Genomic DNA, 24,313 nt, shown 5'->3' on the forward strand with positions numbered 1-24,313 from the left:
AAGTTACCTTCAAATAGTTCTGTGTTAAGTAGCATAGGAAACTAAGGAATGGAAGTATATCACCTCAGGAAAGGGTAAAAAGAGTTAAAATAACTACCTAACATGTATTATCTATCTATACAATAGAATTCATAAGAGATTTTGACTGGAGCGTATTCCTCCAATATACAGACATGCTTCACCATATTTAATACCATTTGTTTGGAAGCAGAATGAAGATGGTAACCATACAGTAGAGGCTATTGCGTCTTTTTAAGTGCCCTGTTACTAGTTTTAAGGTTAAGTAACAACCTTCACAACTACTAGATACCAGGTGGATCTGAGGAATTCACTGGGAGCCTGGATACAACACACTGCTTTTCCTTGCCTGGACTGAATGGACACTGAGGATATTATGAAGCATGAGTTAAAGTCACAGAAATGGAGCCTTGTTTTACCAAAACTATGCAAGATATTTGATTAAAGGGCCACTGTTAAGATTGCTTGGCCCAAAATGCGACTTGCCTGTTTATTGCTCATATGTTTCCAGAAATCATGTCATTCTGTTGGATGAGGGTTTGTGATTTGAGAGTAGTGGTTTGGAAAACAAATTCCTTAAAACCTGCTTGCCTTTCTTGGGTTAACCATCCACTAAGAAGCGCATGTGTGCAGCCCAGCTCCCATGGATAGTAACTAACTAGTGTGTAACTAAATGCCCAGAAACAGCCCTGTAATATAATGTGTTGGTAAATGCATGGAAGTGAGAGGAGAGAGGTGGAACCAGTGTTCAGTTTTCTGCATCTAAGAACTTTTCTTAAAAAGTGAGGGAAAATGCTTTTAAGAAACTAAAGTTTATCTTTGCAGTGTTCTTTCAAAAAATGTGAAATTCTTGGTAGATACAATGGTATTTAGTGTTCATTTGAGCTTCCTCCTGTTAATATAATTCTAGGATTCCAAACAGATACTAAGCTCAGATATGTAATCTGGCCATGTGTGAAATGCACCTCAAAATTATTTTATTCGATAAAGCCTTACAGCCATCAGACTCTGCTCCATCGCCGAGCTCAGAGGCGGGTGTGACACAGAAGCATAGAGCTTCTTCTCTGGGGGTGACCACAGCAAAGAAATTGAGAGCATCTCCCACACGCTCTTTACCCGTTGAACCAGTCAGCAGGAGGAATGAACTGGGTAGATCCGGCTCTGCCCCCGTGTCCTCAAAAACATCTGTGAGCACCAAATCTAAAAAGCTGATGACCCTGGCACTGAGTATCAGAGCACTGCCAGCACCGAGACCAACAGTGGCACTGGGAACCCAAGCCAAGAGTATCACCCATTCATCTTCAGCACCCGTAATGACATGACCATCCCCTCAGCACCACTCCCCTCAGCACCATCGACACCAGGGCGCTCAGCACTGACGTCGGTACTGGTGACGGCAGAGCCACAGACATTGGCACCGAAGGCACCAGACAATGGGGAAGCAGGGCTAACTTTAAGGAGTGGCACCACATTGGCACCGAGGAAAGCTGCTAAGATAAGCAGTCATCGGAGTCCTATTTCCCCATCTCCGATTTTCTCTCCTGCACCGTCTCCCTCGCCACCAACGCGTCACTCTCCCGTACAGAGTGACCTTCGGTACCAGATTAGGGACACCTCTCATTCCCCTCAACGCAGTCCTAGATCTCTGCATCGGGAGCTGCCACAAGAGCATGTGAGACTTTTTAATGGGTACAGCTCCATTTCTCCATCACCACCATCTCAAGGCTCTCTCCACATTTGTCTCATTCGCCAGTGCAGTCTCCTCACTCAATATATTACAGACCGCATGGCAGCATTATATCATCCAGATGCTCATCAGCACGTCACTCTGAGTGTTATTATGAGCATTACCACAGACCACACTATTCCTTTCGCCTTTATTACAGATCTCATTCTTATAGGCTGTCGCTCTCCTGTCTATCAGCGTGTTGCGGTCGAATCACATTCACAACAGCAGGAGCACCTCCCAACTCCGCCTTCACAGAGCCCTGCTGCGCAACCCAGCAGTCCAAACCGGAGTAGGGCCATTTATCTGAGGAGGAGGATCAACAACCTGATACATCGCCGACAGACGAATCCTCAACCTCCCCTAATGAAGCGGTTTTCCCAGGGGACATGTCCCCTCCAGACGACCTGAAACAATTTCAGGAGGTACAGTAGGCAGAGGTGCAGAGCAAGTAGTTCCGTCTGCTGAAAAACCTGCACCCTCAACAATGGTCAAAAATCGCGCTTCCTATTGACGAAGTGATTATGGAGGCTGTGGAAGAAATTTGCCTCTGCAGCACCAATGAGCAAGCAGGCCGACAAAAAATATTTTGTTCCCTCCACAGGCCTCAAATTTTTATTCAATCACTCACAGCCGAATTCTCTAGTGGTGATGCGGCTCAACACAGATCCAAGACGCCACAATACAGAAACACTGGCAGACAAGGACAGTAAAAAATTAGACATCTTTGGCAGGAAAGTCTATTCATCAGCCACTTTACTCCTTCACATCGCGAACTGTGCCACCCTGCTTTCCAATAATAATTTTGATAATAAGTGACTTTTCTAGATCAGCATTTATCTCTTAGCCCAACTGGGTAGGAATATTTAAACCTGAGATTTTCTGTTGGGCAATGCCCCCAGTCCACCCTCAATCCCTGTGCATATACTCTCGTTAGCAGGTGGTGAGCAACAGAACTAACTGGTCTTTGCTTCATCCTCTCGGTAATTAGAGGAAGTGTAGCTTTTCGTTCTTGTGGGTTTTTTTAAATTATAGTTTTTTAAAATGTGTTGTCTTTTCAGGACACTTGTTAGTTTTATAGTCCCTACTTGAGCATGGTACCAGCCATATACCCTTTTTCGTTGGTATCTAGGGGCTGCTGTTGCTCCAATGTTAAGGAAGCAGCCTGAGTACTCTCAAGATAGTATCTATCCCAAAGTCTTATGCTGAAGAATCCAAAGGCTTGGAAGCATGGATTCAAAAACTTTTGAGGGGGAAAAAAATCAAAGCTGGTCAATCAGGCATGGAGATGCTTAGACTGCAGGTTCATTTGATCTGACAAAACAATAAGCATCCTAGATCTTGGCATTCCACCAGCCAGCTAGTCACACTTGGAACTGAAGAAAGAAGTCTTTCTCCAGAACACTTTCTTTGGTGAGAGCAGCCTTGTGATTGGGAGCAGGTGTGGGTAATGTTTTCATACCAGATGCTGTCATTTTTCTGGCAGTTGTTACTCCAGTGCTATCACTCTGATTACCACCCACTCTTTTGAACTAGAATTCTGCCTGAGAATCTGGTTTATTAGTACACATAGTGCTCCTCTGAATGAAAAAGGTATAAAATAAGTATTTCTGTGAAACAGACTCAGTTCCCTCTCTGGTGTTGATGCCTAAGCTCCCATTCTTTCTATTTAGAGCTCTGCATATATATCAGGAGTAGCAAATCTAAGGCCTGGGGGCTTGATGCAGCCCCCAGCTTGCCTGGATCCAGCCCCTGAGGCTCAGAGCTCCCCTCCAAGCCCACTCCTACACTCTTCCTCCTGCTCAGACCCCACACCCGAAGCCTGTACCCGGCAGCCCCCTCCCACATACTGAACTAGAAATGTTAAGTGGTGGGTATTTAACTAATCGAGTAGTTGATTAGGACCAAACCCCGCTGCGGCTCTGCAATTTATAACGCAGTAGGAGATGGGGGCAGGCCCAGTGGGGTTTGGTCCCATACCTGGTGCAAGCCGAGACTGAGCTGGGCTTCCTGCCCAGCTTGCAGCAGCCCCTGTCCACAGGGGTCCCAGCACCAGCTCCTGCTTCCCCACCCACTTGCTGCCTCTGTATCAGAGACAGAAACAGAGGAGTGAATTTGAGTAGTCGCCTGCTCCCTTACATCCCTATACTGTACCCCTCATTTTTGCCCCCTCCCCAGACTGTAGAGAGGCCCACAAAATCTATTAGCTTGTGCCCCCCTAGGCATGTGGGCAGTGTCTTTCTCTTTCTCAGTCAGGGGCCATGCCAGTGAGGGTTTGGTTGGTTTTGGTGTTGTTGTTTGGTTGGTTTGTGTCTTACTTTTGTGCAGCTCCCAACTGATTTTTCTGTGGGTCAGTGGCCCCCAACCCAAAAAAGGTTCCCCACACCTGATATTTATCAATGAGCCGTTCTCCCTGTAGTTTCCAGCTCAGCTGACAAATCTGGATGTATTATTATGTTGCTATCGTTTGCCTAAAAGCTGGATAGAGAAGAAGAATGCTGCACTCACAAAGTTTTCTAATTAAGTTATTCACTTTGGAAAATGAGGGAAAATATAAATATTTCTCTGAACCAGACTAAACAGATCAGCATTTGTAAATTGTATTTACTGAGGTAGCATCCATTATTGTGAAAGCTGAACACGATTTGCCAGCTTTGTCATTTCTTACCCAACAGTAGATGAGAGGACGCAGACCTGATCTGGTAAGCAATTTTACATTCAGAATAACATTTATTATAATCAAAATCTAGACCACTGAGTGACTGTGATGGGATGTACAAATCCCACAATGGACCACATTGGGTTAAGGGATTATTTCGGGCTAAGCCAACCCTGCTCTACCACAATGCCATCAAATGCTCAATCTGCTGGAGGAATTAAGACCAGGAAATAGCTCACTTTAGTGGCAGAGCTGGAAGTCAGCAGACCCATAGCAGCAGTGTAGAGCAGAAAGAAGCCTAAAACTCTGACATAACAGCTCGAAGGGGCCCTCCTTGAAGGTTGGGAGGATCTACCCCAGAGAGAACCAGAGAGGTAAGTATCCTGTGGCTCTTGGACATTGTTAACATAAGAACAGCCATACCAGATCAAACCAAAAGTCTATATAACCCACTATTCTGTCTTCTGATAGTGGCAATGCCAGGTGCCCTAGGGGGAGTGAACAGAATAGGTAAACAAGTGATGTGGATGCATTGGAGAGGATCCAGTGGAGGGCAACCAAAATGATTAGGGGGCTGAAGCATATGACCTATGAGGAGAAGCTGAGGGAGTTGGGTCTGTTTAGTCTGCAGAAGCGAAGAGTGACTGGGGATTTGATAGCAGCCTGCAGCTTCCTGAAGGGAGGTTCCAAAGAGGATGGAGAGAGGCTGTTCTCAGTAGTGACGGATGGCAGAACAAGGAGCAATGCTCTCAAGTTGTGGTGGGAGAGGTCCAGGTTGGATATTAGGAAAAACTATTTCCCTAGGAGAGTGGTGAAGCACTGGAATGGGTTACCTAGGGAAGTAATGGAGTCTCTATCCCTAGAGGTGTTTAAGTCTCGGTTTGACAAAGCCCTGGCTGGGTTGATCTAGTTGGGATTGGTCCTGCCTAGAACAGGGGGCTGGACTTTGATGACCTCCTGAGATCTCTTTCAGCTCTATGGTTCTATGATTCTATGATCCATTCCCTGTGACTCATTCCCAGCTTCTGGCAGATAGAGGCTAGGGACATCATTCCTGCCCATCCTGGTTAATAGCCATTGATGGACCTATTCAGTGCTTGCTTTGTATAAAAAAGGGCGGGAGGGGGTTGGTATTAGGGTTGCCAGATGATTTCACCAAAAAAAGGGGGGGGGGATTTGTCAAGCAAAACCAAAAAACACGGAGGTGCCAAAATGCATTCGCAGCCCTTTTAATTGTCGCATGTCCCGAGCGGGCTTCCATCCAGCATGGTGCGAGTGCTCCCAGGGCCGGCTAGGTGCTGTGCTGGGGAAAAGCGGCAAGTGCTCCCCAAAAAAGGTGACGGTACACCGTTCCGGTGTGTACCATCACAAAAAAAGCACTGGACCTATCCTCCACAAACTTATGTCGTTCTTATGTGAACCCTGTTATAGCCTTGGCCTTTACAACATCCTCTGGCAAGGAGTTCCACAAGTTAACTTTGCATTACATAAGAAAATACTTCCTTTTGTTTGTTTTAAACTTGCTGCCTATTTTCATTTGGTGATCCCCTAGTTCTTGTGTTATGAGCAGGAATAAATCACACTTATTTACTTTCTCCACACCTATCATGATTTTATAGACTTCTATTGTATCTCCCCTTAGTTTGTCTTCTCATGGTAGCTGTTCCATACCCTTGATCTTTTTTTTTTTGCCCTTCTCTGTACTTTTTCCGCTTCTAATTTATCTTTTTTTGAGATGGAGTGACCAAAACTACTGCAATCAGTGCTCAAGGAGTGGGTATACCATGGATTTATTTAGTGTCATTATGATAGTTCCTTTCATTATCTGTCCCTTTCTTGTGGTTCCTAACATTCTGTTCACTTTTTCGACTGATGGTGCACACTGAGTGCATCTGTGGTGTCCAACCAGTTCTAAAGCAGTAAACCAGTATTATGACTACAGCTATAACGAGCTAGCCACACTTACCCGGCCAAATAGCCATATGTGTCTAGTGGCTAGCATGTTGGACATCATGGGAGTAGATGTTTCCAGAGAACTATCCACAATGACTCCAAGATTCTTCTTGAGTGATAACAGATAATTTAGACCCGCATCATTTTATATGTGTAATTTGGATTATGTTTTCCAATGTACGCTACTTTGCAGTTATCAACACTGACTTTCATCTGCCATTTTATTTCCTAGTCACTCGGTTTTGTGAGATCTTCACAGTCTGCTTTGGGCTTAACTATCTTGAGCAATTTTGTATCATCTGCAAATTTTGCCACCTCACTGTTTATTCTTTTTCCAGATCATTTATGAATATGAAAACCCCTTCTTTCTTATCCCTTCACTGGGAGGGCAGGAATCCATGGACTAAGATGAAGCAGGGGAAGATGAAGAGGGATGAGAGGAAGAAGCCTTGATTGCCAGTAACTGGCTTTGGCTCTCCCCCTCCCCCCCCCCCGCAACCCATAATCCTCTTGACAGTTAGGAGTTGTGGTTGGGTTCACTAGGCCTCATTCCCCAACCAGCCCCCAAGTGAGCACTGTTACAATGACCAAAGAGAGAGAGAAAATAAAATGTTCATCCATAAAGTTTGTATCATCCTAGTTTATAAATTAATTAAAGTCATTTAAATAAGATGTTAATAATATACATAAAATATTGGTGCAGCCATGCAAAGAGGAGAAAAATGAACTTTTCTGTTTAATAATTTTACAAGTGTGAAAAGAGTAATGATTTGGTACACTGGTGTTCATTAGAATGCCAGAGCCCAGCAAGTTTCAGGTTGTTCTCTTTACTTCCTTTGTGCCATATAAATCTTGTGAGTTTAGCTTAGGTGATTTGTACTTTCATTCAGCCAAAGGAGAACACTTCTCTGGAATAAGCAGTAAAACACATTCAATTTTCTTTTCTTTTTTTCCTCCTACTTTCAGCCCCTAAAACACAAGACAAAAATTCTGATTGCAAAACAGAACTTACTACTTGACTTGAGAGTTTATTTTGATTTTTCAGACCAAGGTAAGCTTAGAAACTCTTAAGAATTCAGTGTCAATACTGGAAGTGATCCAGATGTGGGAACAAAAGAATAAAATATACACCAAATGTGTTTTGGAAGGAAACATTTTTGCAGAAACCCCACAAATCTGTCACTTGAACAGTTGTTTGTTGGTTGCAGCCTGAGGAAATAGTTCACATTAAAACAATACACCTTTTAAAACTAGAGAAAAAGGACCAAAGTAGATATTAAAATAATGTGTATTCTTCTAACAGGGCCATAGAAAAGACTGGCTTGTGTTTGTGAGGATTTGTTTTCTTAGTTAAAATACAAAAGTGGGTCCTGACATGCCATATGATTACATTTTATATATCTAAAATGGATGTTTATGTTTTAGCTACTATTTTGATATTGTTCATATTTAAATGGCCCCTTTATAAATACTTCGTAAGTTCTCACCTCCCTTAATGTTGTCAAGTTCTCACCTCCCTTAATGTTGACAGTAGACTCAACAAACCAGATACAATAATAATTTACCAATGCCGTATAAACCCAGTTTGAGGGACTTCATGTTTTATTTTATACAGATTGTTACATTCTTAATGCCAGGGAGAAAAACTCCCTTATAAAAAAAAACACACAACTCCAGGCTTGGGAACCTAGAGATCTTCAGTCATCCTAAACTAAGCAAGTAGTATGGCAGTGTCCTGATGGGATCTCTTCAGTGGCACGCATATCTAGATGCTACTCTGTACTCACAGGTAGTTCCATGAGTAACTGCCATCCGTGTTGAATAAGGTTTGCAGAACTTATTTGCAAATTATAAAACTGAATTTCAGTTTACGGTATCACATACGGTGGAACTTTTTTACTCCATATGCGTAACACTTCTGCTAATCCACTGGTTTTCTGTAATCAGGTAAATGGGCACCCCCAGAAACTCATTCAAGTCCCTTTTACAGCAGGCTTTTTACTGTATTTAGCAGCTATAGAGGTATGTCTGCTGTAGCATTTTAGCAAAGTTTTAATCATAGTTAAAATTATTTCCAGCTAAACCAGCTTGTGATAAGTACCATAAACTTTTAAAATAAACAACTCTGTTTAGCCTGCCATGTAAGGGATACCGTCTAGAGCAATGTTTTAAACCGTTGTAATTCTTTTATCATTTTTCTATATTCCCAAACTAAAATAGGAGATTACCATAGAATTCTCCTGTATTTTTTATGCACAATCTTCTTAAACTTAATTCCTGGTGAATATAGCCAATCCTCTTGGATCAGTGGGTTGTGAGAAGATGGGGTTTTCTATCTGTAGATTTAGATTTCTCCTGGGTTTCCTGCGGGATTGCATCTGTTTAGAACAAAACTTAAAATAGTGACTGGAAACCAGATCTTCTTCTTCAACTGATGTCCCTGTGGGTGCTCCACTGTTGGTGTCAGGCTCGTCCCAGCACCGCACATCAGAGTTTTGAACAGCAGTAGTCAGCTGGACCGCTCATGTACAGTCAGCATCTCGCGATGTTCGCGCCCTTTTCCTCATGCTCTCAGTCTGGCTGCCACCAGTTCCGTTGTTACTGGCCTGTCGCAGATGGAGCGATCTCTTCTCCTCAACTATTTAGTCACAAAAATAAGAATTCCGTAGTTAGTTACTTGTTAGTTCTTTTTCATAGTTTATAGTCGTAGTTAGTTACTAAATCATCATTCAATTAAAAATTTTTTTTGGCTTACTGGCCACTTTTCTGACAAAAAAAAACAACAATCAGAAACAAAGAAGAGAGAAACAAGAAAGAAATACTTAAAGTCAAGACGGACTCACGATAGTTTCTCTCCCACAATGCTGGGCTCACCAGGTTTTAAGAAATGTGACATCTGTCACGAACCCATATCGGCATCAGACAGGCATTCTTCTTGCATCAGATGCCTCGGAGAGGCACATGTACCTCAGAAATGTCTGCTTTGTTCAAAAACCTAAATCCAGGGCTTGTCAAGGCAGAGATATGTGACTCCATATGCTCCTGTTTGATAAAGCGCTTCAGCCTTCAGACTCGATATCGTCCATGGCTCCTTCTGACCCCCCCCCCAGGGCCCAAAAATGCAGGGCTTCTTCTCCCACTACAGGGTCTTTACCAAAAAATTGCACTTCTCCGGCATGCTCTCTACCACCCGTACTGACAACCAGGATCAGCACTGCAGACAAGCCCGGTAGGTCCGGCACCACCTCCTCACATCCAAAGGCCCTCTCAGACCCGAAAAGCCATCCCAGGACACCGTTGGTACTGACAATGTGAACCGATTCTCAGTGCCTGCCACCGAAGGCACCGGCAGCCACACCTACAAAAACCCTGGCACTAGCACCATAGTCCATGGCACCAAAACTACCAGCCGCTTCGGCATAGGCATCCCACACCTCCCTGGCACCGGACTTGCCCGACAGGCCATCGGCACTAAGGAAAGAGCGTGCAACATCAGGTACACCTCATAGCCTTAGCCCCCCCTTGCCAATCTTCTCACCAGCAACGTCCCCTTCACCACCGGCACCGAGGTCATCACCACTATGCCACAAGTCTCTTTCTCCATTACCTCCGATGCTGGGGTGTGCTTTCCATTGCACCACCCAGCCAAGACACATGTCCCTTTCTCCTCCTTCCTCCTCCAGGGGCTCGATGACTCTTCACCACTCCGTGACCTTACCAGGATGTGCAACGTGTTGGGAGGAAAACAAGAGCGTCCATTCTTCTAGACACTCATCCCCAAGGCGTTCGTACCATAACCATCATAGGTACCAACACAGCCATTCACAGTTTGGTCAGCCGATCACCACTGGCACCACTCTTCTTATTCAAGACACTGGTCACCGACTACTGCAGACCCCCTTATCCGCAACACTAGGAGCTGTCCCCTCAGCCTACCCTTAGGCATTACAGCCCACCTCATATCCCTTCCTTCTCACTACACCATTTGGAACCGGAAGAGGGTCAGTTATCAAAACTCGATGATCAGCAGCCTTACACTTCCCCTACTGATCATTCCTCATCCTCTCCAGATGAAGCCGTCATCCCGGGAGATACGTCACCTATGGATGATCTTAAACAGTTCCAAGAACTGTTCAAAAGGATAGCCGCTAGCCAGGAGGTCCAGTTAACTTAAGTTCAGGAGAAACAATATCGTCTCCTTAAAAACCTTCAACCCTCCCACCATGCAAAAATAAGCGTTGCCTATAGACCAAAAAGATCTGGCAGATCCCAGCCCCTGCTCCTCCTACCAATAAGAGGGCAGACCAAAAAATATTTTGTCCCAACCAAAGGTTTGGAATTTTTATTCTCACACCCACTACCTAACTCTTTGGTCTTGGATTCAGCCCAACATAGGTCAAAGACTCCACAATATAAGAACACTGCAGCGGAGAAAGAAAGCAAACACCTGTACCTGTTTCTCAGGAAATTATATTCCTCAATACTTTTATTATGTATCACCAATTTTGCCGCTCTGTTGTCGAACCACGACTTTGACAATTACACCAAACCACTAATGGAGCATTTGCCGGACTCCAAAAGACCCATCCTAAAGTCCATAGTCCAAGAGGGATACATGACTGCTAGAACCGAACTTCAGATAGCACTAGATGTGGAAGACACAGTGGCTCATTTCACCACCTCCGTGATAGTCATGAGGAGGTGCTTGTGGCTACAAACTGCTGGAACTGCAGACTAAAGTGAAGGACCTCCCATTCAACAAACAAAAATTGTTTGCCAAGAAGACGGACGAGGTCCTCTACTCCAGCAAGGACTCAAGGACCACTTTTTGTACCCTCGGTATGTATACACCTCCATACCGCTGGCTTTGGTTTCTTCGACCATGAGACTCTGTTCCAGGCACAAGGATTGCTAGGAAGAGATGGTATCCACCTAACCAACAGAGGAAAGAGCATCTTCGCAGGCAGGTTTAAAAATCTAGTGAGGAGGGCTTTAAACTAGGTTCATTGGAGGACAGTGATCTAAGCACTGAGGTAAGTGGGGAAGTAGGATACTGGGAAGAAACACAAGGAGGAAGGAGAAACAAAGGAGGACCCCTGATTTGAATGGAGAAGGTAGGGCAATCAACTAGTTCACTAAGGTGTACACGAATGCAAGAAGCCTGGGATATAAACAGGAAGAATTAAAAGCCTGGCACAATCAAAAAACTATGATTTGATTGGAATAATGTAGACGTGGTAGGATAACTCACATGTCTGGAGCACTGTCATGGAAGGGTATAAACTACTCAGGAAGAACAGACAGGGGAGAAAAGGAAGAGGAATATGTATGTAAGGGTATGTCTACATTTGCCCCCTACTTCGAAGTATACCGAAGTTGCAAATCAAGCCCAGGATTTAAATATCCAACGCTTGATTTGCATGTTCCCGGCCGGTTGCCATTTTAGAAATTCACTGGCCCGGAGTAACTGCCCGCATCTACATGCGGCAGTGAAACAGGAATCCGATTTAAAGCCCTAACTCAAATTAGCTGGTATTCCTCCTGCAATGAAGTTTACCAGCTAATTCGAATTAGCTTACAAGAACTGGAAACTTAGACAGATGACTAGGCAAGAGTATAAATCTATTGCTCGAGAATGCAGGGGAGTAATCAGGAAAGTGAAAGCACAATTGGAATTGCAGCTAGCAAGGGATATGAAGGGTAACAAGAAAGTTTTCGACAGGCATGTTAGGAATAAGAGGGTGATCAGAAAGGGTGTGGGGCCCTTAATGGTTAAGGGAGGTAACCTAGGGTACGTCTAGACTACAGGCTTCTGTCGACAGAAGTTTTGTCAACAGATACTGTCAACAAAACTTCTGTTGACAAAGAGCGTCTAGACTACATTGAGTTCTGTCGACAAAGCAAGCTGCTTTGTCGACATGGTAGTGTAGACGCAAAGGACAGTTTACATTCAATAACACCTTCTGTCGACAGAAACTCTGTCGACAGAAGGTGTTATGCCTCGTAAAATGAGGTTTACCAGCGTCGACAAAACTGCTGAGTTCTGTCGACGTTATGTTGACAGAACTCAGCGGTAGTGTAGACGCAGGTATAGTTTTGTCGACAAAAGTCTACTTTTGTCAACAAAACTCTGTAGTCTAGACACACCCCTAGTGACAGATGATGCAGGAAAAGCTGAACTACTCAATGCTTTTTTTGCCTCTGTCTTGACAGACAAGGTCAGCTCCCAGACTACTGCACTAGGCAGATACTCTAGATACTGACCACTGTTGGCAAGGTACTGGGCTAGATGGACCTTTGGTCTGACCCAGTATGGCTGTTCTTATATTCTTACAGTGACACAGACATTCGAGTCCCTAGGTCTGATCATCAATGACCAAAAATCCCCACTAGAGCCAACCCAAACCCTAGAGTTCATAAGGGCTCACCTGGATTCCACCACTGCATGAGCTTATTTATCTATGCAAAGGTACCAAGCTATACGTAACCTACTTTCAATACTTACCTTAAGCCTTACGGTTCCAGTCCTCACATCTGCAGCTCATGGGCCATATGATGGCCACAACGTATGTGGTCCACCTCGCATGATTGCATTTCCGGTGCCGACAACATTGGCTAGAGTCGGTGTATGTTCCCACAAGACACCGTGTTCACAAGCGGGTCACACCTGCCGTAATAGCTTCCCTCAAGTGGTGGACCAAGCCATACAATCTCCATGCCAAAGTCCCATTTCATCAACCTCAACCATCTGTTCATATCACCACAGACACCTCTCTTGTTGGTTGGGGTGCCCATATCCATTCATGGCCTATGGACACCATGGGAAGCAACTCTTCATATCAACATCCTAGCGCTCAGGGCTGTTCTCAATGCCTTCAAGCATTTCAGAACACATATTTCCGGTGCCATGGTCAGAATCCTCACCGACAACATTGCTACGATGTACTATATCAATTGCCAAGGGGGAGCCAGGTCCTGCTTCCTTTGTGCAGAGGTGGTTTGTCTCTGTAACTGGTGTGTCCATAACAAGATCACCAGACCACGAATGGGAACTCCAACAAGATGGTCTCCTACAAATCTTCCACTGTTGGGGCTTCCCTCGAATAGACTTCTTTGTCTCCTACAAAAACTCGAAATGCAGACAATACTGCTCCAGAGCCAGGATCAGCAAGGGTTTGTTAAGCGACACTTTCCTCCTCAGCTGGGCAGGTCCATTGCTCTGTGCATTCCCGCCCACCACACTCGTCCTCAGAGTTTTATAGAAGATCAACAGGGGCAAAGCCAAAGTGATTCTCATAGTGCCTGTGTGGCCTCGCCAGCCGTGGTTTCCCTTTCTTTATTGGATAGCTCTCCACTCACCTTATCCCCTCCCCAAACTTACCAACCTACTGATCCAAAACCATGGGTCCCTTCTTCACCCGCAGCCTCATGTTCTCCAATTGACAGCATGATTCCTCATTGGTTCTCGGACTCCATAGCACTCTGGAGTAGCTATCGCATCACTGAAAGTACCCCTACCGGCTGTCACCACCTTCCGACAGTCTATGGACGGCATATCCATATTTTCACTCCTTCCCACCAAGCAGTTCCTAAGGTGTTAACCAATCTCAATCTGCACCACAGGTGGACAGCACCCCTCCCTATAGTCACAATGAACATGATTTTTCTATTGGCAATTACTCCTGCCCAAAGGGTCAGCAAGCTGGTGGCTTTAATGGCAGAGCCTCCATACACTGTCTTTAACAAACATAGTGTTATAATATGTCTTCACCCAGCCTTTATCCCTAAGGTATGCTCCAAATTTCATATTAACTAACCCATCATTCTTCCGGTGTTTTTTCCCACGCCTCACACCTCCATTTTGGAAGCATTACTACATACCCTTGATGTATGTAGAGCACTAGCCTTTTACATCAAGAGGATGCAGCACTTTAGGAAGTCCCACTAGCAGACCGCTCTAAAGGACAACCATTTTCCTCTCAACACATCTCGAACCTCATAGTTTCCTGTATGGAGACATGCTACACCATCCGCAACAAGCCATTTCCGACAGCACCCAAGGCTCATTCTACCAGAGACATATCAACATCCGTGGCATTCCTGTGAGGAGTCCTTCTTAGAGATATTTGCTGGACACCCACATGGTCTTCTAATGTACTTTTATGAAACATTACGATATACTGCACCATTTGGCCATGGACTCATCAGTGGCCTCAGCAGTACCTTTCACAGCTATTAGACTATAACTCCAAGACCCGCTGTCCAGGTGCTCTTGAACACCTGCTACGAAGTCACCAACAGTGGAGCACCCACACGGACTTCTCTCTCGAAGAAGAGGAATTTACTCACTTCGTGCAGTAAGGACAGTTCTTCAAGATGTGTCCCGCTGTGGGTGCTCCACTACCTGCTCTCCTCCCTGCTTCGGAGTCTCTGTTCGTAATTGTCTTTGTTTCAGATCCTTGTGCGGACGAGAGGAACTGGTGGGAGCTGGACCACGCACATGAGGAAAAGGGCGCAAACGTTGCGAGACGCTGACCGCGCATGTGTGGTGCAGCTGACTACTGCTGTTCAAAACTCCAATCTGCGGTGCCGGGACGAGCCCGAAACCAACAGTGGAGCACCTATTTCGAAGAACCTTCGTTACTGCACAAGGTGAGTAACTTCCTCTTTGGAGCCATTCCTACTCTCCACTCTGCAAGGAATTCTTTTGATGATTCAAACTACCAGACATTTTGACAGACTCACAACCAGTTGTATTTCTTGCTTTGCAGGAATGCTCTTATTTGCTACTGGTCGGACACTGAATACCACCAGCATTTTGTAATATCCATGTCCCATTTTTCAATGACCCCCACATTTATATAACTAAAAATACACTATTAAAGTAAATCCAGTGTGACTTGCTGAAGAATAATCTCTGAAGTGGTTTAGCTGAGTTAGATGTATAAATTCAGATTGGGAAAGATTAATTAAATATAACGGGTGTAGCGTACTGTTCCCCATGATAAAAAAAAGTTTTAAATATATCCTTTCAACTCAAGCCTATATATGTTACTAGAAAATGTACCTGGTGTTGCTCAGGTCCTTATCTCTATTCATTTTGGGGTTTTGAAAAATAAAATGAAAATGTACATGCTTCATTTAAATCATTGCTGGAGGGCTGGGAATGAGGGGTTCAGTATGCAGGCTTCCCTGGGGTGAGAGGACAACCCCATCCCTCTCTTATTCCAGTAGCTGGGGGCCAGGAGAGAAGCACTTCTCCATGGCACACTGCAGCTTGAATGGGCACAGCGGAGGAAGGGGTGCATGTCCCCTGGCTGTGGCAAGTTCAGGTTCATGTGCCCCCTGCACTCCCCAGCCAGAGCAAGGAATGCAGCAAATTGCACGCTTTCCCCTCACTCCCTGACCAAGGGGAACAGCCAGCAATGTCTCCCTACAAACCTGGGGGGAGGGTTGAAGGACCCCCTGCTTTCCCTAAAGGGCACTTGGGGAGTGGCAGGCTTAGGGCTGGGACAGCACTGAACAGTATGGAGACACTCCCAACCAGCCATTTTCACCTGCCAGCTGGTTCTCTCTCCTTTCTGTATGGTTTTAAGCATCTCTATATGAATTGGGGGGATTTCTTGAATATATAGTTGGATGGACAGATTTGTTCAGTCAGACTCTCTCAAATATATAGTAGATTTAGATTTATAGCATAAAATGTCTAGGAGTAAAACCCATACTAAGGACTTTCTAAATACTAAGAAAATTATCCTCCTCCTGTTTTCTATTCAGTAAAACTTGCCCTGTGAGATCCTCCAAAGCTTTTTGATCCTGCTGCCCTCTGGAAGCTAGCCAATTCCCATGCCAGTAGTACCTAGGCAGTGACTGTTGTGGGACCATGGGTGAGTTCTGTGCTAAAAAGGGATGTGTGTTTCTAACTGCTGGGAGTGATTGCCAAGTTTGTATTCTTAGATGGACTAGTCCTGCCCTGTTGCAGGACATACTTAAAATCTCTGTCATCCTTATCCTACCTTTCTGACATTACCTGCTTCTTCCATTCCTGGTTCTCAGCCAAGCCAGGAAGCTGATTCCTCCACTACTGGTCATCAGTCAAGCTGGCAGAAGGGATTGGGATTACACTAGCTCACTTGTGATAGTGTCCCTGAACTCAGAAGGGGTAGGTGGTAAGACAATAAAGAAAGCAAACCCTTTTCTGTTTAGGAGGTAGGTGGGGGAATGGAGCAGTGCAGCAGCCACCATAACAGAAGTGGAAATCCAGTTGCTACTTTCACATGCAGTCAAATTCTAAGATTCTAAACATCAGCAAATTCTAAACTGAACTGCATTGAGAATTGCCTTCAGAACCGCAGGTCCTTACCACTTTTGCTAAATGAGAATCTGTATGAGCTGCTAAAGCAATCCTCTTCTCTGGACACACAGGCTAATTAATGCTATTTAAATGAATATGATTTTAGGGCCATTAGTCTTTCGCAGTCAGTAGTTCTCATACTGTGGTCCATGTACTACTAGTGGTCTGCAGCTGCCTTGCAGATGGGCTGCAACTCAAGACTCAACCTCCCTCCTCCCTCTGCAGCTAGGAGCTGCCCACTGTCACCCCTTCCTGTGAAGTTGGAGCACCAGCTCCAGCTTCCCACTGGGGGGAGCCCTGAGCCTGGTGGGCCAGATCCAGCTTGTGACTGGAACAAGCGGCTTCACGCACCTCTGGTTCCTCTTCTCCCCAGCTGGGGGAATGGCAGCAAGGAAACTGCTCACCTGTAGGCTTTCCCCACTGCTCCCATTGGCCGGAACTGAAGCCAATGGAAGCAGTGAGAGGTGGTGCCTGGGAGCGGTGGGGGGGCGTGGAGCCAGGTAAGCACTCCCCATTCTCTTCCCGCTGAGACCTCTCACCCCGCAGCGCTCTTATGAACCCCTCACCACCAAGACCTCATACCTCCAGCCCACTCCTGCACCCTCCCTCACTCCCAGACCACCCACCCTCACATGCTCCTGCACCCTCCCTTCTGACCAGACACTCCACCCCCAGCCTGCTTCTGCACACTGTCTCCTGGCCAAACTTCACACCCTCACCCACTCCTGCACCCAAACTCCAAGCCAGACCCCCTGCATCCTACCTCTCACCCAGACCCCCCACCCTCATCTTCTCCTGCGCTCCCATCCCTGTCGCAATCCCTGGCAGCACCCTCCCACATACTGAACCCCTCATGTTTGGCCCCACCCCAGAGCCTAGCGGGAGCTCACAAAATCCATTAGCCCCAGGACCAGAGAAGAGTTAATCTGGCCTGTGGGAAGCCCTGAGCCTCTGTCCTCCCTGTCCCCCCCATAAGGCTGGAGCGCCAGGGAAGTGAGGTGTCAAAGTAGGTGGCCACATCAGTGAGCGTTGGCAGTGTGTGTTTTTTGTTTTTGTTTTTTTGCCTCTCACTTTTATGTGGTCCCCGAGTGATTTTTCTGTAGATCAGTGGCCTCTGACCCAAAAAATGTTCCCCATCCCTGCTGTAAATAAAGATAATGTTGAAACCTTTTGTTTTGGACATAAATTAATATTTTACTTTATTTACAATGAAGTTTGGTAAGCTAACATGATAAAGTTAAAGCACTTAATCTGTTTAATTATTTTGATTCTGATTAATATTTCCTTCATCGATTATCTATGTTCCCTTATGTCAGGCCTGGGGAAAATATGGCCCGTAGGCCGGACCCAGCCTGCCAAGCCACTGGATCCGACCTGCAGAGGCAGCGGGAAGCCCCAGGCAGGCTTCCCTGCTTGCCCCGCAACCCCACGTGCCATGCAGAAATGCAGCTGTCGGGCTTCCTTTCTGTTTCAAAACTCAAAGGGAGGGGGGACATTTCAGGAGCCACCCCACCCATAGCACAATCCCATTGGCTGGTTTTTGGCCAGAAACTAGCCAGTGGGAGCTGCCTATTGGAATAACAGGCAGCCAAGAAGAATCATGCCCCTACTCCTCAGCCCAGTGTCAGCCGATGGTCAGGACAGTGAGTAGTGTGTGTGTGTGTTATACACCCGAGACTTCAACTGCTGGGACTGGGGTCCCTTCGCATCAGGCAACCTGGAGAAGGTTGACAGGCGCCCCAAGAAGTTTACAGGGAGAGCTTATTACACCTCAGATTTTGACTGCTAGGATACATGATCCCTTCACAGCGGGCAGCCTGGGGAGGCTGAGAGATGCCCCAACGGATCTGTCCCCTGGAAGCGACACGATCCAACACTCAAGCTTTCCCTATATCTGTCCCTTATGACCAGCTGGAGTTCTTTTTAAAATTGTGCTTGATTCTGTTACAGCAACTGAAGGAGTCAGGTCACAGCTTAAACAGTTACTATTTTATTGTTACAGGGTAAACTTAGGTGTTAAATGCTACTACTGTGTTACAGATAACACAACCACTACAAAGGACAGGACAGAAATTACACTAATAAGTCACTTATAGGTACCATGAAACCCTTTTAGTTCTCGGAGCTCTTATTAAATGCATGCAAAATAGACACCTGGCAGGTATATATCCTCACCCCTGCGTTCCAGACTTGGCGTGGCCAGCGTCTTTCTCTCAATACCTCGGGAAGAAGTAGGGCAAGGTTGGGTGTCCCACAGATCTCGGGAGTCAATCAATACCTGCCAGCAGGTGTAGATGATTGGAGCTCAAATGGGGTGGGCTACTAAACCTCTCTTTATACCCCTTCCTGGTCTCAAGTGGCCAATTAGGAAAAATGGCTTTGAACACCAAGTTTCCCACGAAGGGTGCAAAGCATAATTCACACCTGGGAAAATGCAGACAATGGGCACTTCTGGTATGTGATGGGCTAAGATTCCTCTCCTGGGAGAGTGCAGGCGTGTCAACTACTGATACTAGCCATCAGGGCGACGGGAGGCCCCGGGTCATCAGCTAGCCCATTTACTGTCTGGTTTCTGTTTATGGTAGAGTCAGGAACAGGCAGCACACCTGCATTCCCAGGGCATCAAAGGCTGACTGCCTTTCTCTTGCTCTCTGGGGGGGGAGGGGAAAAACAAGATGGGGTTCATGTCTGGCTACACCCAGTTATTCAGTGAAGCACATGGCCAGGCAAGCTGGCCGGGAAACATTTTAAGCTCAGCAAGCCTGAGCTCTGCAGGCAGGCAGGCTGGTTTGGCTGCTGGTTGGTAAGTCTCTTGGCTACATCCTGCTTCTGGCATCCGAGCCCCTCCCTACCCAAACCCTCTGTCCCCCTCTTGCACCCATAACCCCTTCCCAGCTCTGGCACCCCAATCTCCTGCCCCCGATTATAATTCCCTTCCACCCTAGGTCACATCTCAAACCCCTGCATTCCAGTCTCCTGCCCTAGATCTCAACCACCTCCTTCACCCAAATTCCTTCCCAGACTCCAGTCTCATTCCCGCATCCCAATCCCTTACCCCAAGCTCCCCTCTGCATCCAGCTTCCATCCCAGACCCTGCATCTCCTCCATTAATATCATGGAAGAGTTTGTCCCTCAACCACTTTCCAAAATCTTGGAGTGTCCCCTTCTCCCCCCGTAAAAAATTATAGCCCACCCCTTACTTATGTTATAGTTGCATATTTACATTTTTATGCTCCAGGACCCTAATGAATAATTTTGAATAATTTAGTATTTAAGGTAGTTAGAGGCAAGCGAAGGCATTTTGTCATCCTGGGTGGTTGGCTGGTGATCCATGGAAAGGTTTCAGTTATGCAGGGTGGGCCATGGGCCAAAAAATTTGAGAACCACTGATCTAAGTTAACAGCTTTCTAGCTAAACTCTTGAGTGTGACACAGTGTACAGGAGACCCTCATGATTCACGGAATCGCTATTTGTGGTTCCACTTATTTGAAGGAACTGGCCTGGGTGGGGAACGGGAGCTGTGGGGAACTCACCCCAGCTCCTGGTCCCCATGGTTAATTCTCCCATGGTTCCCAGTGCTCGTGGTGAGCTCAGAAGCTGCGGGGAGCTCTCTGCCTCAACTCCCAGTATTCATGAATTTTGCCATTCATGGTGGTGCCACCACGAATAGCAAGGGCTTCCTGTAATTCTCTCTTATGACTCCCTCATATTACCAAACATAATATCATGATAATGATTAACCACTTCAAAATCCAAGAGGAGATGGGTGTCTCCCCTTCAGGTCCTTGATTTGAATTGCCTAGCATTAAGGTGGAAATGGTGTTTCCTTTCCATTGCATTCTCCTGCTTCCTCTCTCCCTTCCACAAAGTATAACAAAGATCATTGCATGGGAACATCATTTTTCTTAGTGAAGTTCCATCTGTCTGTGTAAGGCTCAGTGAAAACAGTTTCATTTGTCAGTATTTCTGTTTCCAAAATATTGGAAAAAAACAACTGTCCACTTTCCACCTGGATTGCCAACCAGTTTTCCAGTAAATCAAAACAGGAGACAGACATCTGATTGAAATGAATGTCTCACAACAAGTTATCTTTTGCATTAGTGGTTATGGTAATCTCATTACATTGACGCATGTTTTATGTATAATTGTGAATAGTGCTTTTATAGGAAAATTGCATCTCCTCATAGGAAGAGATTTGTCATAAATAGTTTTAGACAGAAATTTAAAGCTATGTTTTTCAGGGACTCTTCTGATTCACAAAACTTGACTGAGATGGTTTACAAGTCCTTACTGCAGTAAAATCAGGATATTAATGACATGCAGAAAATGAAATTGTTCACGTTGCTCAATTGAATGCCTGAGCTGACAAATGGCGTTGTTGGCTAAGAGATGCCCAGCATTAATAGTTCATCCAGCAGTCAGATTGTTTTGGAAGATACAGTTCAGTATTTTTTCCCAGAGCAAAGGGGAATATTTGACATAATATGTAGCAGATATGTTTACAGTTCCCAACATCTGACATTCTTTAGAACTAGAACACAATTAAATGCAATGTTCAATGCAGAAAGCTACATGCATGATTTCAGGAGGATCTCAGTGTCACTCTGAAAAGTAGTTCTTCAGCACACAGAAAGTTTGGTTTTTTTACAAATATTTTAAACATTTAAAAAAAACAAAGAAATACTGTAAAAGAAACATTCAGTGTTTAAAAAATAGATGCTAACTGTAGGGACCTGATCTGTGTTTTATATGATGTTGACCAGGTCCACGTGAGAATTTCCAAAGCATTAGAGTGTGAACTCCGAAGAGGGATCTAGATATTTTTAACAGCCCTTTTATTCAAGGATCAGTTGTCACAGTCCTCCCATGCCTTATGAAAATTGGCTTATGAATATGCATAACTTGAAGATTCTGTGTGCAGAAAGGGTAATGTAACGTCAGTTTTAGAGTTACAATCTACTCAAGCTATATATCCTCTTTTTGTGTATATATCATTCTTGTATGTGAAGTTAGAAATATGAAGTATGGATCTGTTTATAATTCAGTGTGTGCTAACAAGGAACATTAGTGATATTTAATAACTCAGTACTCAAACCAATGGCCTGTGAATGCTCATGTTTGCCCTGTACACCTAAACTGCAGTTGATTATAGAAAGACTTATGACCATACCACCTGGTATTGGGATACATCTTCAACCTGATATTTTTCCATGAAGTTGGGGGGGAGGTGTTGAACAAAGGATTCTTGCCTGGGGGAAAGACTGAAAGAATTGAGCTTGTTTAGTTTAGAAAAGAGAAGACAGAGAGGAGATATGATAGTGGTTTTCAGGTATCTAAAACGGTGTTACAAGGAATAGAGAGAAAAATTGTTCTCCTTGGCCTCTGATAGAACAAGAAGCCAGGGGCTTAAATTGCAGCAAAGGAGATTTAGGTTGGACATTAGGAAAAACTTCCTAACTGTCAGGGTGGGTAAACACTGGAATAAATTGCCTAAAGAGGTTGTGAAATCTCCATCTCTGGAGATATTTAAGAGCAGGTTGGATTGACATCTATCAGAGATGGTCTAGATGGTGCTTGGTCCTGCTGTGAGGACAGGGGACTGGACTTGATGATCTCTCATGGTCCCTTCCAGTTCTAGTATTCTATTATTCTATTTAAGCATTGAAAAACCATCAGTCCTTTGTCTTCAGTTGGACTTTGAAACAGCCTCGCCCATCCTAAGAGGATACTAGATACAGCCCTTTCAAGAAAGATGTGGAGAAATTGGAAAGGGTACAGAGAAGAGCGACAAGAATGATTAAAGGTTTAGAGAACATGACCTATGAAGCCAGGCTTCATGAACTGGGCTTGTTTAGTTTGGAAAAAAGAAGATTAAGGGGGGACATGATAGCGGTTTTCAAATATCTAAAAGGGTGTCACAAGGAGGAAGGAGAAAATTTGTTCCTCTTGGTTTCTGAGGACAGGACAAGGAGTAATGGGCTTAAAGTGCAGCAGGGGAGGTTTAGATTGGACATTAGGAAAAAATTCCTAACTGTCAGGGTTGTCAAATATTGGAATAAATTGCCAAGGGAGGTGGTGGAATCTCCCTCTCTGGAGATATTTAAGAACAGGTTAGATAGACATCTGTCAGGGATGGTGTAGACGGAGCTTGATCCTGCCTTGAGGGCGGGGGGCTGGACTCGATGACCTCTCGAGGTCCCTTCCAGTCCTATTATTCTATGATTCTATGATTCTAGACAGTGAAGAACTATGACAAGCTGAAGACCCAGGCCAGAGTGTACTTCAACTCTAACTTTCTTAGTGGATTAGAACTAGCTAGTGTGTGTGTGTGGGGAGGGGGGAGTTCTTTCATTTCAATTTAGTAACCTATTTGACTGTTTTCACTTGCCAGGACTTGCATCTAATTTTTGTACTTAATAAAAACAGTTTTGTTTCTCATCAAGCCCAGTGTAAATAATTTTTACTGTAGGGGGGATATGGAGTAACCACTGTGTTGTTTTCCTGAGTGATGAGCCTTCTCAGACCTGAACTGTGTTACTCTGCGGTGGGGTGATAACCAATGTTCCCTCTACGCTAGGCGGCAGCACAGCTTCACAGGTGATTAATCAGCACTACCCAGTCAGACGCTCAGAGTTTCATGCAGGCAGCTGACTGACAGGGCGGGGCTGATTAATCACCAACTCTGTGCCTTGTCTGGAGGAGACAAGAGGATCTGGCCCAGCAGAACAGGATGGTGGGGAGTCCCAGAGGGTAAGAAGGTGAGTGCCCTCGGCATGATCGGCACACTAGGGGACTTTTGTGATTCAACCTGTCATGTTTCCCTTTTAGACAGCACTGGTGGTGGAAATCAGAGGAGCAGGTTTTTCAGAGGCTGGGTTGAGGATGAAGCCCATTATCTTCCTTAGAGTCTCAGTCATAGATAAAATCTGTTATTTCTTGTGTTTTCACTGTGCTTTAGAATAGAGAAATCCATCACTATTGAAACCCCATAATACTTACTGACAAGAGAGTAAATGGGCTTTATTCTTACCTCAGTAGAGATCCATAGTAATGCCCCAGAAATCGGGGATTTGCACTGCTCTAACTGGGGACAGAATTCAGCCAAGTATATTCAGCCCTGGAAATGTCCAAAGAATTTAAGTACCATGCTATTTTAATGCATTATTTTTTTAGCCCTAGATCAGGTGACACTTAAGTGTTTTTTAAAAAAACTAAAAAGTCATACAACTGGAAAGGCAGAGATACCAGGACATTTGCACATTTGTAACATTTGGCAATAGATGCACTGCACTAGTGATATCATCTGGATGGTACTTCCAATATTTTCAATGCATAGGAATGCATCATTTTCCATGTAAACACTTGGTCTGACATTTAGTATGCTATTTGTTTTAATGGTTGCCTCAGTAACCAGTAAATAGTTTGTGCTGAGTGCTTTAACAGCCAGTCATTTTGTAGAAATGAGCATGGTCAAATCCTTGTGCAACCCCTCGACTGCTGCCTCATGGTTTAAGTGGCCACTTTCCTGGTGCTGTTGTTAAAGTAGTATTGGCTGAGCTTCCAGGATAAACTCCCACATGTTGGGTTGTTTTGTTGGTTTTTT

The 24,313-nt window shown here is 45.0% G+C and overlaps 1 protein-coding gene and 1 long non-coding RNA gene across 14 annotated transcripts in view; one reads left to right on the forward strand and one right to left on the reverse strand.

The window, feature by feature from the left end:
• Nucleotides 1-24,313, forward strand: part of RALGPS1 (Ral GEF with PH domain and SH3 binding motif 1) — a 428,912-nt gene that overhangs the window by 353,618 nt on the left and 50,981 nt on the right. The window contains exon 13 of one of the 13 annotated variants that reach the window (XR_012897221.1): nt 14,812-15,008. The exons of 10 other annotated variants lie outside the window; for them this stretch is intronic. Coding sequence is in view for 2 of the 3 variants with exons in the window: in XM_075905766.1 (XP_075761881.1) it covers nt 172-191 (20 nt within the window). In the remaining variant the exon portion in view is untranslated. Of the gene's footprint in view, nt 1-171; nt 8,615-14,811; nt 15,009-24,313 lie in introns of those variants that run through there. 2 more of the 13 variants (XM_075905766.1, XM_075905767.1) reach the window with 2 other exon arrangements.
• On the reverse strand, nt 7,188-16,523 carry LOC112547046 (uncharacterized). The gene is made up of 3 exons (XR_003090789.2): nt 16,387-16,523; nt 8,585-8,994; nt 7,188-7,325 (listed from the first exon to the last, which is right to left on the reverse strand). It is a non-coding gene; the product is annotated as an uncharacterized LOC112547046 (long non-coding RNA).

This window comes from Pelodiscus sinensis, chromosome 22, assembly GCF_049634645.1.
Source record: "Pelodiscus sinensis isolate JC-2024 chromosome 22, ASM4963464v1, whole genome shotgun sequence".
In the NCBI taxonomy this organism is placed as follows: domain Eukaryota; kingdom Metazoa; phylum Chordata; order Testudines; family Trionychidae; genus Pelodiscus; species Pelodiscus sinensis.